Source organism: Natator depressus, chromosome 5 (genome assembly GCF_965152275.1).
Source record: "Natator depressus isolate rNatDep1 chromosome 5, rNatDep2.hap1, whole genome shotgun sequence".
Classification (NCBI taxonomy): domain Eukaryota; kingdom Metazoa; phylum Chordata; order Testudines; family Cheloniidae; genus Natator; species Natator depressus.
Window position 1 is genome coordinate 45,877,730 of NC_134238.1, and position 17,003 is coordinate 45,894,732.

General features: G+C 43.8%; 1 protein-coding gene across 1 annotated transcript; it reads right to left on the reverse strand.

Annotated features, from left to right (window-relative positions):
• Positions 1 to 8,662: 8,662 nt before the first annotated feature.
• Positions 8,663 to 16,188, reverse strand: F2RL1 (F2R like trypsin receptor 1). Its single transcript, XM_074952698.1, has 2 exons — positions 15,842 to 16,188; positions 8,663 to 11,318 (listed from the first exon to the last, which is right to left on the reverse strand). Exons 1-2 carry the CDS (start codon positions 16,146 to 16,148, stop codon positions 10,219 to 10,221), a joined length of 1,407 nt encoding a protein of 468 aa, XP_074808799.1. The 5' UTR covers positions 16,149 to 16,188; the 3' UTR covers positions 8,663 to 10,218.
• Positions 16,189 to 17,003: the final 815 nt, after the last annotated feature.

The following is a 17,003-nucleotide window of genomic DNA, read 5'->3' on the forward strand; positions in this document are numbered from 1 at the left end:
TTTGGGCCCACCCACCTGGGTCCTGGTGTTTTTATAACATGTTGCGGGCCGGGGGGGGGGGGGGGGAGAGACACTCAGAAAGAAAAAAGTTGAGAACCCCTGCAATTAAAGATTACCTCACCCATCTTATCTCTCTTATGTATGTTGCTCATTCTAGCAGAGGAAACAGAAAATGAGCAGTTGAGTGTTTCAGGGAGATAATGGCTATCTCACATTTTGCTAAACACACTTTAGACTATATGCCATTTCCCTATTTTTGAAAAATTACAATTTTACATTTTTTTTAAAAGCCTGCAGTTCCCCTTTAAGCCACAGTTTACAAATAGCTATTTTTCAGTAAAACTACAATGTTGCAAGTACACCAGACTTCAGTAATAAACAAGAGGTCACCCCTACCATTTCCTTTCAGGCAACTTGTATTGTCTGAAAGCGTTAGAACACTATCAAATGCTTTAAGAAGTGCTTACATTCCTTACCATCCAAGGGGCTGCAGTTTCCCCCTCCCACAGCTGTGTACTGCCTGCCCATCAGTTAAGGGAATGAGAGCTGCTGCTCATGTTACAGCCTGGTGACAGCACTGTAAATCAGTTTTTGCACATATTATGGTTCTTCTCACCACAAAAAAAAAAAAAAAAAAAAATGAAAAAAAAAAAAAAGAGAGAGAGAGAGAGAGAACAAACCCACAGTTTTTCAGTTATTAAGAATCAAGGAAATCTCCCCCAACTTTTCTTTGAAAGAGACTTAAAGGGTTCCCAGCCAATTGGAGCTGCAGGGGCGGTGCTTGCAGGCGTGGGCAGCACATGGAGACACACTGTCCCCCTACCCACAGGGGTGCGCAGAGACCAGCCAGCTGGGAGCCGCCTGTGGGAAGCGCCTCCCAGCCGGAGCCTGCACCTCGCACCCCCTCCTGCACCCCAAACCTCTGCCCCAGGTCAGAATCCCCTCCTGCACCCAAACTCCCTCCCAGACTCCTCACCTCCTCCTGCACCCCAACTCCCTGCCCCAGGTCAGAATCCCCTCCTACACCATACTCCCTCCCAGACCCTACACCCCTCACCCTCTCCTGCACCCCAACAGTCTGCCGCAGCCTGGAGCCCCCTCTTGCACGCAAACTCCCTCCCAGAAATAAACTAATATAACAGCTGTTCTAAGGTAAGAAGTAGGCTATTTTGAATTAACTTAACTATATTCTATATGTTTTAAGACTGAAATGTAACCACAGAATGGCCTTACGTTAATTAAAAGGCAAGTTTAGTATAACATTAATAGCCTCGATGCCATAATTGTGATAATTTTGTTTTAAATTAGGAAAAAGACTTGTATACAGGGGCCCCACAAAATCTAATAGCCCCGTGCCCACAGGACAGTTAATCCAGCCCTGTCTGTACACAGGCTTTGTCTCCAGTACAAAATTTTACTTAGCTCTGTCAGCTAAGAGTGTGGAAAAAAATCACTTTACCTAGCCAACATAATTATGCGAGCAAAACCCTCAGTGTGGAAAAAAGTGCATCTGTCAGCATAGCTAATTTCATTTGGGGAAGTGGTATAGTTATGATGGCTGAACTAGTCAGTTTATGCAGCATCTCCAGTAGAAGGCACTGCCAGGATAGCTATATTGGTATAAGTTTCAGAGTAGCAGCCGTGTTAGTCTGTATCCGCAAACAGAAAGGGAGTACTTGTGGCACCTTAGAGACTAACCAATTTATTTGAGCATAAACTTTTGTGAGCTACAACTCACTTCATCGGATGCATGCCAGAGAAAATACAGTGAGGAGATTTTATATACACAGAGAACATGAAACAATGGGTGTTACCATACACACTGTAACGAGAGTGATCAGGTAAGGTGAGCTATTACCAGCAGGAGAAAAATAACCTTTTGTAGTGATAATCAAAGTGGGCCATTTCCCCATGTTTATTTACCCCCACCATACTGTTCCTCACACATTCTTGTCAACTGCTGGAAATTATATTTGTGGGGTAAATTTGTACAGCAATACCAATCAAACAGGTATGCTAGAAGCTACTAGCCCTTCCCTGGTATTTTCCACATTCAAGCCAGCTCCCAAAGGCAACCTCCCACCAGCAAATTTACTGCTGATGGAACCTGGCATAAATACTGGGTTTAGCTATTGCAAAGATATATGCTGGCTGCTGCAAGGTAGAGAAAGCAACTTCACAGCTCTCATTTGCCACGGGATATTATAGCTCATCTCTTCATAATGCCAGTTTTGACTCACATTTCCTTTCCTGCTCTCCCCTTGCTTGGCCACAACTATATGGCCTTCTACTACAGAAGGTTTTTGCATAAGGAAAATTTTAAATGTAATTGAACAAAAGATTAATTAAACTGGCACCATGGCCTACAGAGAAGGTGATTATTTCAGCTCTTCCATGGACTTGCGATTAGAGCTGGTCAGGGATTTAACATAACTTTTGTTGGAAAATGTTGATTTGTCAAAGCAGAAACTTTTCACAAAAATGTGTCAAGTTTCAATGAAATTTTTATCAGGAAGGTGTCTAGGGGTATGTCTACACAGTGCTTAAAAACCCACAGCACCAAGTCTCAGAACCCAGGTCAGCTGACTCAGGCTAAAAACTTCAGTGTAGACATTGGGGCTCAGGCGCCCATCCCCCTCACAGAGTCTCAGAGCCCATGCTCCTGCCCAAGCGCCAATGTCTACACTGCAATTTTATAATCCTGCATCTCGAGCCCTGCAAGCCTGAATCAGCTGATCCGGGCCAGCTGCTGCCATGCCATGGGTCTTTTATCACAGCATAAGAACTTAAGAACGGCCATACTGGGTCAGACCAAAAGTCCATCTAGCCCAGTATCCTGCCTTCTGACAGTGGCCAATGCCAGGTGCCCCAGAGGGAAGGAACAGGACAGGTGATCCATTCCTTGTCACACATCCCCAGCTTCTGGCAAACAGAAACTAGGGATACCATCCCTGCCATTCCTGGCTAACAGCCATTGATGGACCTATCCTCCATTAATTTATCTAGTTCTTTTTTGAACCCTGTTGCAGTCTTGGCCTTCACAACATCCTCTGACAAAGAGTTCCACAGATTGACTGTGCTGTGTGTGAAGAAATACTTTCTTTTGTTTGTTTTAAACCTGCTGCCTATTAATTTCATTTGGTGGCCCCTAGTTTTTGTGTTATAAGGGGTAAATAACACTTCCTTATTTACTTTCTCCACACCAGTCATGATTTTATCGACCTCAATCATATCTCCCCTTAGTCTTCTCTTTTCCAAGATGAAAAGTCCCAGTCTTATTAATCTCTCCTCATATGACATACCCCTTAATCATTTTTGTTAACCTTTTCTGAACCTTTTCCCAAGTCCAATATATCTTTTTTGAGATGGGGCGACCACATCCGCACACAGTATTCAAGATGTGGGTGTACCATGGATTTATATAGAGGCAATATGATATTTTCTGTCTTATTATCTATCCCTTTCTTAATGATTCCCAACATTCTGTTCACTTTTTTGACTGCCACTGCACATTGAGTGGATGTTTTCAGAGAACTATGCACAATGACTCCAAGATCTCTTTCTTGCGTGGTAAATGTTAATTTAGACTCCATCATTTTGGATTATGTTTTCCAGTGTGCATTACTTTGCATTTATCAATATTGAATTTCATCAGCCATTTTGTTGCTCAGTCACCCAGTTTTGTGAGATTCTTTTGTAGCTCTTCGCAGTCTGCTTTGCACTTAACTATCTTGAATAGTTTAGTATCATCTGCAAATGCCATCTCACTGTTTACCCCTTTTTCCAGATCATTTATGAATATATTGAATAGTACAAGTCCCAGTACAGACCCCTGGGGGACACCGCTATTTACCTCTCTCCATTCTGAAAACTGACAATTTATTCCTACCCTTTTTTCCCTATCTTTTAACCAGCTACTGACCTTCCCTCTAATCCCATGACAGCTTACTTTGCTTAAGAGCCTTTGGTGAGGGACTTTTTCAAAAGCTTTTTGAAAATCTAAGTACATTATATCCACTGGATCCCCCTTGTCCACATGCTTATTACACCGTCAAACAATTCTAGTAGATTGGTGAGGCATGATTTCCCTTTACAAAAACCATGTTGACTCTTCCCCAAGAAATTGTGCTAATTGATGTGTCTGAAAATTCTGTTCTTTACCATAGTTTTAACCAGTTTGCCTAGTACTGAAGTAAGGCTTACTGCCTGTAATTGCCAGAATCACCTCTGGATCCCTTTTTAAAAACTGGCGTCACGTTAGCTATCCTCCAGTCATTTGGCACAGAAGCGGATTTAAATGATAGGTTACAAACCACTAGTAGTTCTCAGAGTAGCAGCCGTATTAGTCTGTATCCGCAAAAAGAAAAGGAGTACTTGTGGCACCTTAGAGACTAACAAATTTATTTGAGCATAGGCTTTCGTGAGCTACAGCTCACTTCAATTTCACATTTGAGTTTCTTCAGAACTCTTGGGTGATACCATCTGGTCCTGGTGACTTATTACTGTTTAGTTTATCAATTTGTTCCAAAACCTCCTCTGATGACACCTCAGTCATGACATAGATGTACCCTAAGATCCAGGATGGAATTTCTAGTCAAAACGAGAGAGAGAGGCCCTACTTTATTATATCTAATAGGCCAGTGGTTACGTCACTCACAATAGATATGGGAGACATAGATTCAAGTCCCTGCTCTGTCTCATTCCGAGCAGGCAAAATAGGGAACACACAAGAGCTACCAGCTTCAACCACCTCTGTAACTGTCGGTTGGTGGCAGCTACCAACACATTCCAGGCAGCATAACAATACCCTTGTTTTAGCTCCACCCATCCTCCCAAAGCAGTTTAAAAATGTTGACACCCCAGAAGAGGGACAAAGAAGGAATGTCTTTATTAGAGTTAGCCTCAGCATTGCCCCAATCTCCCTTCTATCCACACAGAAAAACCACTACCCCAGGCTTAAAGTGCTTTAGGGCCAGCAGGCGCAGCTAAGAGTAAAGGCTTGATCTCAGGTTTTGCTTCAGCCTGGGCTGGCAGCCTCCCTACTTCAGCCTGCATTCTCACTGTAATCAAAGCCTTGGTTGCTTTGATTCTAGCTGGGCTGCAGGTTCTTGTCTACCTCCTCCCTTCTTCCACACTGTACAGCCTTATCTGCACTTAAATGCTGCAGCTGTGCTGCTGTAGCACTTCAGCACAGCTGCTCACCACAGCGAAGGGAGGGATTCTCCCATTGGCGTAGTAATCCACCTCCCCAAGAGGCAATTGCAAGGTCAAGGGAAGAATTGTTCCGTCAACCTAGTGCTGTCTATACTGGGGGTTAAGGTGGCTTAACTTCATCGCTCAGGAGTTGTGGTTTTTTCCCCCATACCTGAGTCAAATAGCTGAATCAACCTAACTTTTTAGTGTAGAACAGCCCTAAATCAGCTCCACTGGCTCAGCATTGTACTGTAACTCCACATTTTCCTGCTCTATTTCTACTGTGCTTCCAGAGCACTTGACTAGAGATGCAGTCCAAGAGATCCTCCTCGCCTGCTGCCAGTTGGGCAGAAGCTGACATTAGCCTTGATAAAGCTACGATATCAACAATACACATAATCTGAGGAAACGTACCCAAAACATGTTTATGTTTAGTGGACAGGATGAATTATTCTCTGGTTTACAGACTGAGTTCCTTCGAGGACATTCTCATTGAAAATTATTGCTACCAAATGCTGCTTTCATCTTTAGCTCAATCTGCATTAGAAATGAGTAACTGCACTTGGAAGTTATTTACATAAAATATTGTTCTCATGACATTTCCAAACAGCAGCTCTATGCTACCCGAGAAAGTACTTTGACTCAGCTGACCCAGGGAATCCCTGTACAACCCTATGCAGTCTCTGTGCCCTCTGTGTATTCGCATCAAGGAGTCCCTATCTGCATAATAGTTCACCAAAGGGTGGCATGAGGGATCTCTATCAAGAGCCACTAGCCCACTGCTCATCATTGTCATTGTGAAATGTATGTATTGATAACATTTAAGGAGCTATGTATCTATATTGAAATAATGCTCTTAGGGTCTTGGAGTTAAGACAGGTCACCAGGCAGTGACATACCGCAAATGTTCCTGTTAGGCAGGATGTAACTGAATTCCATCTCCCTGTCCGGCCATCTGTGTACTGTATGCCTATTAGCATACTGAGTCAGGTACAAATTGAGAGATTTCAAAATCTACATGAAGAAACAAACAGGAGGGAGGAAAGTCTATTTCTGAATAAACACAAAGGCTTGGTCTGGTAAATCTTGGGAGTGTGAAGAAACACTGAATCCTTCATCTTAAGAGGCAAACTGATAGCATGCATGTCTCATGAAAGAAGGGTCACAGCCTGCCTGGCTGTACAGCACTGCAGAGATTTTAGGATGAGCTGTACTGTACAAGACATGAAAGTACTTGGTAATTAAGTCTAATATGCATGTTATGATTTGATATGTAACCATTTGTTCCCAATACTTCTACTTTCTACTGAATGCGCTTTGCTAAATAAAAGACTTGTTTAGAATAAAATCATGTCTAAGGGCTGTGAGTTAAGCAGAGCGGTGGGCTGAGGTGAAACTGGTATACTAGGGCAGTGTTTCTCAAATGCAGTCCACTGTGGGCGCATGCCACAGCCTCCTGGGCTGTGATGGTGTGGGAGGGCAAAGCAGTGGCCCCTCCCACTCCCTGTTGCTCCTGGATACCCTGCCTTGGTGTTGGTTGCTGGGGCTGCCAGCAGGGGTTGGGCCCTGCCCCCCCTCTGGAGACACCTGGGACACAACGCTGCAGGAGCAGGCAGCCAGTGAGTTCTCCACCTTTGCAGAGGTGGTGGGGCTCAGGCTTAGGCCCCACACACTCTCCCACAGCCATCCCATTGCCCCTAGCCCCCCTCTACCTCTCCCCTTCAGGGCTTAATGTGTCACCCCTACACTTTGAGGCCACCAAAATATTTGTCATGACAACCCCTGTGCTAGGGCATACTTCTTTGGAAGTAGTAGATTGGTAAAAGCTGTGCGTCCAGCGCACTAGGAGTTAGATACTCCAAGAAAATGCACAGAGGGTCTGAGCAGGACTGTGCCGATCACTCACCTATAAAAGAAAAGGAGTAGTTGTGGCACCTTAGAGACTAACCAATTTATTTGAGCATAAGCTTTCATGAGCTACAGCTCACTTCATCGGATGCATACACAGCTGTTACTCTGTCACCTATAAAGTGACCATGAGGACTGCAAGGCCTAGAGGGCGGTGCTTGTAGCGCCCATGGCCAATGAAGTTGGGGAGGTGACCCCCAGCAGGCACAGACAATGCTTCCTTACAGTAAACACAGGGGGTAGTGAGGTGCCTCACAACCCTGGGTACCCTCAGGAAGCATCGCAAGCACTGAATTCATTAGTGTGACCCAGTTTAATGCATCACTAAGAACCATGGGAAATTGTACCTGAAATTCATCCCAGCACACAGCACCATTATGGATGCAGTTTGGGGGTCTCACACAAGGTAGGGGTTCACACAGGGGATGCTCTATGCCCAGGCTAGATTAGCCAAGGTTAACAAGGTAGGATGGAGATACACATCTAGCCCCTGACGTAGGTGGAAAGGAGGAAACATCTAGAGCCTCTGCATATGAGGAATGAAGTGAAGTAGGAAATTGACTTGGGGAAAAGGGGCATAGAGTCTCTGGCATGAAGGGGGAGGGGGTGGGGGGGGTTGCAGGGATGCCCTGAAAGAAGGGGATGGGGAGGTGGCGGTGACAGTACAAAATGAAGAGATGCAAGAAGTTCTGCTGTGTGCAGTGAACTCAGCCTACATTATTAAACTATTCAATGCCATAGCTTACAATATTGACTTTAGTGGCCACTCTATATTTGAGATTCCATTTTTTTGCATGGAGCTTATAATGAAAGGTTTCAGAGTAACAGCCGTGTTAGTCTGTATTCGCAAAAAGAAAAGGAGTACTTGTGGCACCTTAGAGACTAACCAATTTATTTGAGCATAAGCTTTCGTGAGCTACAGCTCACTTCATCGGATAAGTGAGCTGTAGCTCACGAAAGCTTATGCTCAAATAAATTGGTTAGTCTCTAAGGTGCCACAAGTACTCCTTTTCTTATAATGAAAGTTAAAACTTACTGGAAATGCTCCTTTCCTGTCACATTTCCTACTGTAGACACAGCTTTAGAGAGCTCACACTTAACAATAGGGGCATGAATAATATCCCACTACTGTTTTAAATTATCATTTGAAACACTAAGTGACTAGGATTGCAGACCATAGTTGACCTTAAAAAAAAAAAAAAAATGAAGTGAGCATATATTGTAGAAGTCTCCGAATTGTGGGGCACACCTCTCCAGGGAGATAGAGGAATGTCAGGGGCGGAGGGGCACAGCAGGGCTGGGCCAGCCCCTACAGGGGGAAGGGAGGGAGAGCCCCCCATCCCTGACTGAGGCCCAGCCACTGCTCCGCACCCATCCTTGCTTGCATCCCTGTTCCTAAGGCCCCTGTCCATGTCCCTCCCGGGAGCCAGGGATGAGAGGGAGGGCAACCTGAAAAAAGTTTGGGCACTACTGTTGTAGAACAGCACTAAACAAACAAGGAATCTGTTTTGTTTTTGTTTCAGGGTTTCTCCACTGACCGTATGGCTAGGCAGCTGGTTTGCTAAGACCACTTCCTGTCATGCTGAACAGAGGTGTTTCTTTGTGCTCCCATTTTGTCCGTATCCAGAGGTTGTCCCATATGTAGACTGTAAACTCCTTCAGGCATCTTTTGTTCTGTTTGTACAATGGCTAGCAGCATGGGCTCCTGGTCCGCCACGAGATTGCAGTAGCACTTAAGAGCCCGAAACAAGCACTCGTACATAGATCTTTTCCAGGCACTCGGGGAGAAGTTATGATTTTAATTTAATCCCAACGCCAAGGCATCAACTGAACATAAACTCACTTTTACTCTGAAAAGCTGGTGGGTGATGCTATGTAGCACCCATAATGGATTAAGTCTAATGAATGCCAACTTAAAAAACAAAAAACCCAACTCTGTTGGTTCATTAACCAAATTTAACTAAAAGGTGAACACAGATATGCTTGTGCATACCAAGTTGTTTGCCAGCTGTTTTGAATTATTACTTTGCCTGGCTGTTCCTCTCACCTACACACATGCCTCCCATCAATAAAAGTTTGCACTAATGAATTATAGCATTAGGCAAATTTACTTCATTTTTACATCCGACTGCAGTATTGACAAACTCTACATTTGTACTTAGGAAAACAAAGTTTTTTTTTAACCTAAAATCTGGTAATGCAAATCAGATCACTGACATCTGAAAGTGTTAAACAGGAACACAAATGAGGACTTCCAAACTTAGTAAGTTATAAAAAGTAACTTAATTTACATTATATATCTTAATACAAATGAAGTAGTATGTAAAAGTGAAACCGCTACAGGACATAAATTCTACAAATACAGCATATTATGCCCCATTAAGATCACATATTGTCCAAAATCTGAGAACACAGTTTGCCTCAGTATATATTCCTATCAAAGAACAATTAATTTATCTCAATGCTAGCTGATAACATAGTCAGTTTGCTATCTCACTGGTATAATCTTATCAGGCTTCCCCAGTTTCAGTATTTGCAATAGCAGGAAAGTCCAATAGACAATATAAATTCTACTAAACATAAGAAATTGACCTCCTGTGGTTTAAGAGGGTGCTCTCTTATTTACCCTCATAACTCCATTAAGATCAAATGAAGTAATATACAAAGGGACAGGGCTCTAAAGAAACAAGATACTTAAATTGCTTGTTTCTAGTATACAAAAATAGTATATAAAGCAAAAGTACAATAATCAAGTCATAAAAATGAAGCATCCTTCACTAAATTATTAAGAGTTAAATGCAGAAGTGATTAAAATAAAGGCACCATCCAACATTCCATAGGTATTAAAACATTACAGAAGTTCTCTGCCATTTAGAGAATAACTACTGTTTTTTTAAACAGTATCAAACTCAGGACAGTGCTGCTTTTTCCATGTCACTCAATATTCCCATGAGGAATTCAGAGGTAAACAGTTGCCAGTTTTGAAATTAAAGTCTCAGTGTGAATCCAACAGATGGTTGCTTCATACGCACTTGTAAAAATAAAAAGATTCACGTTATGTACAATAGGCTCACTGCTATATTAATAAATGTTCATTTTTCTACTACAAGAAAAGATTTAGTAAGTTGTCTTAGTTGTGTTTGAACTGGAAGAATAAGAGTTGGATTTCTTAGGGTATCTACTTGATGAAAGAGAGACTTGCATCCTCTTTGCAGTTCGCACACTTCGGCAAAGGAAAGCATTTTTAAGGTTGTCTCTGAAGTCTTTTGAAACGAAATAATAGATGAATGGATCAATGCCACTGTTCAGAGTGGAAAGACACAATGCTGTTATATATGAGGCATACACATGACTTTGGCCATAGTCCCTGATCAGAGAATAGTGCACTATAAGTAGAATATTACTAGGTATAAAACAGATAAGATATATGGATAGTACTGCAATAATGAGCTTGATTGCTCTTTTCCGTTTCTTTCCAATGTTTATATCTGTAATGGAGGCATTCAAAGTCTTAATCATTAGTATGTAGGCAACAGCCGTGAGAATAGCTGGGAATAAGAAGACTCCAATTGCTAGAGAAAGGAAATAATTAAACATGTCATGAGCCAATACATTCTGGGGCAACACATCATGACAAGTAGTGATATTAAGATTTGAAATATATGCAGTTTGATCAACAAGGTACAATGGAATGGTGCTCAGCAAAATCAGTATCCATATTGCAATTGAAACTCCTACTGCCATTTCAGACTTCTTTCTTGAGTGTAGTATGGGGTTCACTATGACCCAGTACCTTTGCACACTGAGACATGTCATAAAAAGAATGGAGCAGTACATATTTCCATAAAAAAATCCAGTGAGTACTTTGCAAAGTCCTTCACCATAGATCCAGTTGTTGCCATTTATATGGTATGCAATCTTCAGAGGGAACCAGAAGACAAATAAAAGATCTGCTAGTGCCAGGTTAGCCATATAAATCACAGCTGGATGTTTCTTTTTTGTTCTGAAGAAAAAGACCCATAAAGCCATGGCATTGCTTGGTAAACCAATAAGAAACACAGTGATGTAGACTACAGGAAGGAAAACTGTAGTCAGTTTTCCAGTAAGGATTTTTGTAGCAAAGTCATCCACAGTATATGATTTTACAGAGGAGTTTTTATTTTCAACCTTTTGGCCAATAAAACTTCTTCCTTTTCCATGGTTGGATTTACTTTCCACTAAAGAGGAAGAAAGAGAGACAGATTAGTACAATGTCATTAAATAGATAGTCCAATCCATTCTAAACTATGAAGGACATTAAACAGAAAATAAAGTTAGCAACAATGCTTGAATCCAGTCATATTGTCCTTAGTTTTATCTCCCTCTCCTTTTAGCTTATTACCCTACAACGATGCAATTCCTTTATTACGCCATGTATAAATGTTAAATTATTCAATGTCCATGAATAAGTTCTCTTGGGTTTTTGGTGGAGGGAATTAACTAATTATTAACACCTAACCCTTTCAAGCCTAATTGAATAAGTAGCTGAATCAAAGTAAACAAAGCTTGAGCCAATTGTACGTGAACAGAGGCTTGTCTACATGAGGAAAATGAAAAACACAAAACAAAACATAGCTATATCAACAGTCTTCCCCATGTAGACAAGTCCCTAATTGCACTCAGTCTTCAGAGCAAGACAGGAAAGAAAACATGAGTGTTAGTATTTGTAATACTGCTGGAAGATGGTCAAGCTGCAAGGGTGCTGCTAGCCTGAGACAGGGGAAATATAGGTTCAATTCCCTACTCCACCACAAACTTCCTATGTGAGTTACTTCCTCTCTCTGTGCTTCAGTGCCCAATCTATAAATACTTCCCAAGAGTGTTGTGAGAAGAACTACAATGAAGGGGGACTATACAAATACTTAAAGTTAGAAACACAAATGTGAATACACCATAGCAAATCTCAGTTTACACAAGCGCAGCTTACCTAACACCACTGAACCATCCATATGTAAACTGCATCCCTGAAAGCCCTGCAGCATGTTTACAGTGTAACTCTACCAGTATGCTTCCTTCATTTATACTGAGGCCTTGCCCACACTAGGGAAGAGTTTGCTGGTAAAGCTTATACTTGTTAGCGCTCCTTTGCTGTTATAGCTTATGCCATTTCCCTGAACAAAATAAGCTAACTGAATAACTGAATCTACACTAAGGCATTTGCTAGTATAGCTATGGCAGCTAGGAGTATAAAGAGAATGATACCCATTAACGTCAACTGACATTAGTTAGAACAACAGTTCTACTGGTAAAACTATTTTGGTTAAAAAAAGTCATTTGTTAACTGAAGTAGTTACACTAAGTGTTTATACCAGTACAGTTTGTTGCTTATTCCCATATGGTACTGATAACTAACTTCATTCACAGAAACAAGGTTGTTCCGATTGCACTATAGGTATACTTAAGCAGTACTTTTTTTTTTTTTTAAACTATTAGACAAGTCCCAAGTTACTTGACAGTGTACATTTAAGAGTCAATTAATCGTACCATAGTTCAGCAGTTTTCAAACAACAGTGCAAGGTGCATAGCTGTGAAGTCTATCAATCAGTAACCAGCTGGATGCATTATAAAATTTCACTTATACTGTACATGTCCAGAAAGTTTTAAAAACTGTTATCATATAACAGAAATGAGAAAAATGTTCATGTTTAGATTAATGTAGAAAACTGACATGAGAAACAACTCCTTGTTTTCCAAGCCAACCAATGAATATCTATTTTAGAAGTGTGCACCCAACACTAGTATATATCAGTGAAGTGATGAAGATGAAGTGAGCTGTAGCTCATGAAAGCTTATGCTCAAATAAATTTGTTAGTCTCTAAGGTGCCACAAGTACTCCTGCTCTTTTTAGTGCTAACAGTATGTATCAGTGCTAACAGATGCAATTGCTATCCATGTATGTGGTAAACTTTCAGTAGTGAATGGATGAGATACAGATTTATACTATAGGAAATACAGCATTTAAAAAGATCCTCTATATAAAAAAAAAAGCTAATGTTTTAGTAATTTGTTACTTTTTTACTCAGACAAGTTAATAACCAAATATTCCACATTTTATATTCAACACTCATTTTATGCAGAAACACAGAACCCAAATGTTAATTATCAAAGAAAATTAAAAGTAATAATAAAGTTCAGAGGAATAGTCATCAGCAGGCTCAAAATAGCTCAGTAGTTGTACATTACTTCTGAGACCATTCAGCATCCAGAGAGAAATGATACATTTACTTAAAGCAGTAGTCACACTGGGATAGGATGCTAATTGTATTTTCTACATATTGCACTATGCCTTTTGTATCTTAACCTTCCATAAAAATTAAGACTATCCCTCCTCCAAAAGACACACCAGATTTTTGCTGTGTAAAGTATTGAAATATGCAAGTTGAAAATAGTGAAACAAACTGTTTTTAAATAGTTAAATTCTGGCTGTTATTAAAATAAAAAGTAGCAAAATGAAGGGCTCTGCTTACAAGAGACCTAACTTTCTGATGTCAGTCATGTCAGAGACTCAACCTCAAGGGTTTTTTACGTCTGTTCCAGTGATTTGTACTTGAGAATCTAATTAAGTTAAAAGGGAATCTGATCCAATTTATGATAAACCATTTGACCTTTCAAAAGGCACAGTGAGTCCCGACCAAGTTTAAGATGGCTAAAGCTCATTTCTGAAATGATGTGTGAATGGGGAAGGGTCATTTAGAGAAACAATTGTGCATTATCCATGACTGACTGAGTCAGCCCATCCCTTGCCAGTGCTGTTGATTCATAGCTATTCCTAGATCTCCAACTTCTGTGGTGAGCTATTACCAGCAGGGGGGTGGGGGTGGACGGACACACCTTTTGTAGTGATAATTAAGGTGGGCCATTTCCAGCAGTTCACAGGAACCTCTGAGGAACAGTGGGGGATGGGGGGGGGGGAAGGAATAAACATGGGGAAATAGTTTTACTTTGTGTAATGACCCATCCACTTCCAGTCTCTATTCAAGCCTAAGTTAATTGTATCCAGTTTGCAAATTAATTCCAATTCAGCAGTCTCTCGTTGGAGTCTGGTTTTGAAGTTTTTTTGTTGAAGAATTGCAACTTTTAGGTCTGTAATCGAGTGACCAAAGAGACTGAAGTGTTCTCTGACTGGTTTTTGAACGTTATAATTCTTGACGTCTGATTTGTGTCCATTTCTTCTTTTACGTAGAGACTGTCCAGTTTGGCCAATGTACATGGCAGAGGGGCATTGCTGGCACATGATGGCATATATCATAGAATCATAGACTATCAGGGTTGGAAGGGACCTCAGAAGATCATCTAGTCCAACCCCCTGCTCAAAGCAGGACCAATCCCCAATTTTTGCCCCAGATCCCTAAATGGCCCCCTCAAGGATTGAACTCACAACCCTGGCTTTAGCAGGCCAATGCTCAAACCACTGAGCTGTCCCTCAGTGCTGGTTGCTGGTGAGTATTTGCTTCAGGTTGGGGGGCTGTCTGTAAGCCAGGACTGGCTGTTTCCCAAGATCTCTGAGAGTGATGGGTCATCCTTCAGGATAGGTTGTAGATCCTTGATGATGCATTGGAGAGGTTTTAGTTGGGGGCTGAAGGTGATGGCTAGTGGCATTCTATTATTATCTTTGTTAGGCCTGTCCTGTAGTAGGAGACTCCTGGGTACTCTTCTGGCTCTTGTCAATCTGTTTCTTCACTTCAGCAGCTGGGTATTGCAATTCTTCAACAAAAAAACTTCAAAACCAGACTCCAACGAGAGACTGCTGAATTGGAATTAATTTGCAAACTGGATACAATTAACTTAGGCTTGAATAGAGACTGGCAGTGGATGGGTCATTACACAAAGTAAAACTATTTCCCCATGTTTATTCCCCACCCCCACCGTTCCTCAGACATTCTTGCCAACTGCTGGAAATGGCCCACCTTGATCATCACTACAAAAGGTCTCCCCCCCGCCCCCCCGGCCGGTAATAGCTCACCGTAAGATTAGATTACTGCAGTGCACTCTGGTGGGTGAGGCTATCCACAAAGACCACTCAAGCTACAGCTGGGGCAGGATGAGGCAGCTTGCTTGCATAGCGCATTATGTCCGAGTTTCAAAAACCGCATTGGCCTCCTATTTACTGCTAAGTGCGATTTAAAGCGTTAATATTGATCTTCAAGTGTCTGGGACTTGGCTTTAGATTGTGAGCAACCTGGGGCGGAGATCGTCCCTTCTCTCCCCGCAAAACAGCTAACAGAGGAAATAGCCCCCGCCCAGCCGCTTGAGGGCCACCTTCCCTCCTCCCGCCAAGAGCAGATCTAGGCCTGCTCAAGCTAATCACGCTGTACATCTGACGGTCGGGGCCGCCGACCTCCGGGCAAGAGGCGTAGCCGCAGTGGAGCGAGCCGTGCGCTCGGAACCGTACCCGGTGGTGCTAACGCCTGCTGGCGGCTGTTTAGGGGGAGGGTCGCGGTGAGCGCCTCAGCTCCCCGCGCTCGCTGCTCCCGGGGGTCTCGGCTCCGTGCCCCGGCTGAGTCACCCCAGCCCCTGCCGGGCTCCGAGGGCGGGATCTGGACCGATCGGGCCGAAATCCAGCTCCTCGCTCCCACCCTGCGCGGGGGGTCGCGGCGCCAGGCCCCAGCAGCCCGGCCCCAGCGCGGCGCCCCCGCCCCCATGGCGGCGCGGTCCCGCTCCGCGCTGGCGGGGACAAGTCTCCCGACCGCTCTCTTCTTACCTGTAGCGGACGCGGCCACAAGCGCCGCGCACAGGAGCAGCAGCTGCAGCCAGCGGCGCGCCCCCATCTTCGGCCGGGACGGGCTGCGCTCCGCGGGACTAGAGCTGCGGCACGGACACTCCCCGCGGCACGTCGCTGCCTGCTGCGCTGGGCTCGAGCTCCTCCGGCCGCCAGTTTCGAAGATACCTACGAGGAGGCGGGGCCGAGTTGCCGTCAAGCAGGTGCCTCGACTCCGCCCCCCTGGAGGGCGGACGTTGGGTTTCCAACGCCGCGGGGGCACGTGACCTGAGTGAGTCACCGGCGGCATGGAACTGGGAGCGGGGCCGCGAGACTGGGTGGGGGCGGCTCAGGCCAGTTAGCTACGGGCCGAGGAGCGGGGCGGGGGAGGCTGCTCTGGCTCCTGCTTCCCAAGGCGGGTCCCTGGCGTGGTGCGCGGGGACCCGCCGAGTCCCCGGAGCGAGGCCGGCTTGTGTTTGCGGCGCTGGAGCTGCGTGAGTCCCAGGCGCCGCCACGCGGAGCGGTACCTCGCGCTTCGGCGCGGCTGACACCGTTGCTAGGCATCGCGTCTACACGAGGTGCCGTTACTAATCCCCCCCTCCCCCCCGCGGAAAGTAGCGTAATGTAAACAGGTGCTGGCTGCGCACCCAGGCGACGTATGCCGCTCCAATAACAGGGTGAGTCACGGCCAGTCAGTGGGCGGGAGTCAGCACCAGGGTACCCTTGTCCCAGTCCAGAAGTCTCTTGGTGCCAGCTGGCAGGGGGCACTGGGTTACGGAGGTCCCCTTAGTCTCGCATCTACTAGTCCACCAAAGAACGTTATGTGAGGGTCTCTAATGAAAGTCTGTCTCGACAGTCATAATCCTTGTGAGATACATGTATGGGTAATACCTGAGGAGTTAAGTAGATACTGTATAATTAAAAATTATGTTCTCTAGGTCCCTGTGTTAAGGCAAGTCATGGAAAGGTGTTCTGCATACCCTCATGCAGCGGTGAAAAGAGGCATATCTCACTCTGGGTGGTCATGTGCAAATTAAGTATTGTAGGTTTCACAATGGACATTCATGCACAATCTGAGCAAAATGCTAATCAATAGATTGCAGAGGTCACAGGAAAAAACAAAAACAGCAGGGGTTTTCCTGTTTAAGATTAAGACATTAAGGAT

What these genes read in the sequence shown, in the direction of transcription:
- F2RL1 (XM_074952698.1), bottom strand. Translation starts at nt 16,148, where the DNA reads ATGCCGCCGGTGACTCACTCAGGTCACGTGCCCCCGCGGCGTTGGAAA. An exon ending in TGTGGCCGCGTCCGCTACAG is followed by an intron (nt 11,319 to 15,841) that starts GTAAGAAGAGAG and finishes CTTCCTCTTTAG; the next exon opens with TGGAAAGTAAATCCAACCAT.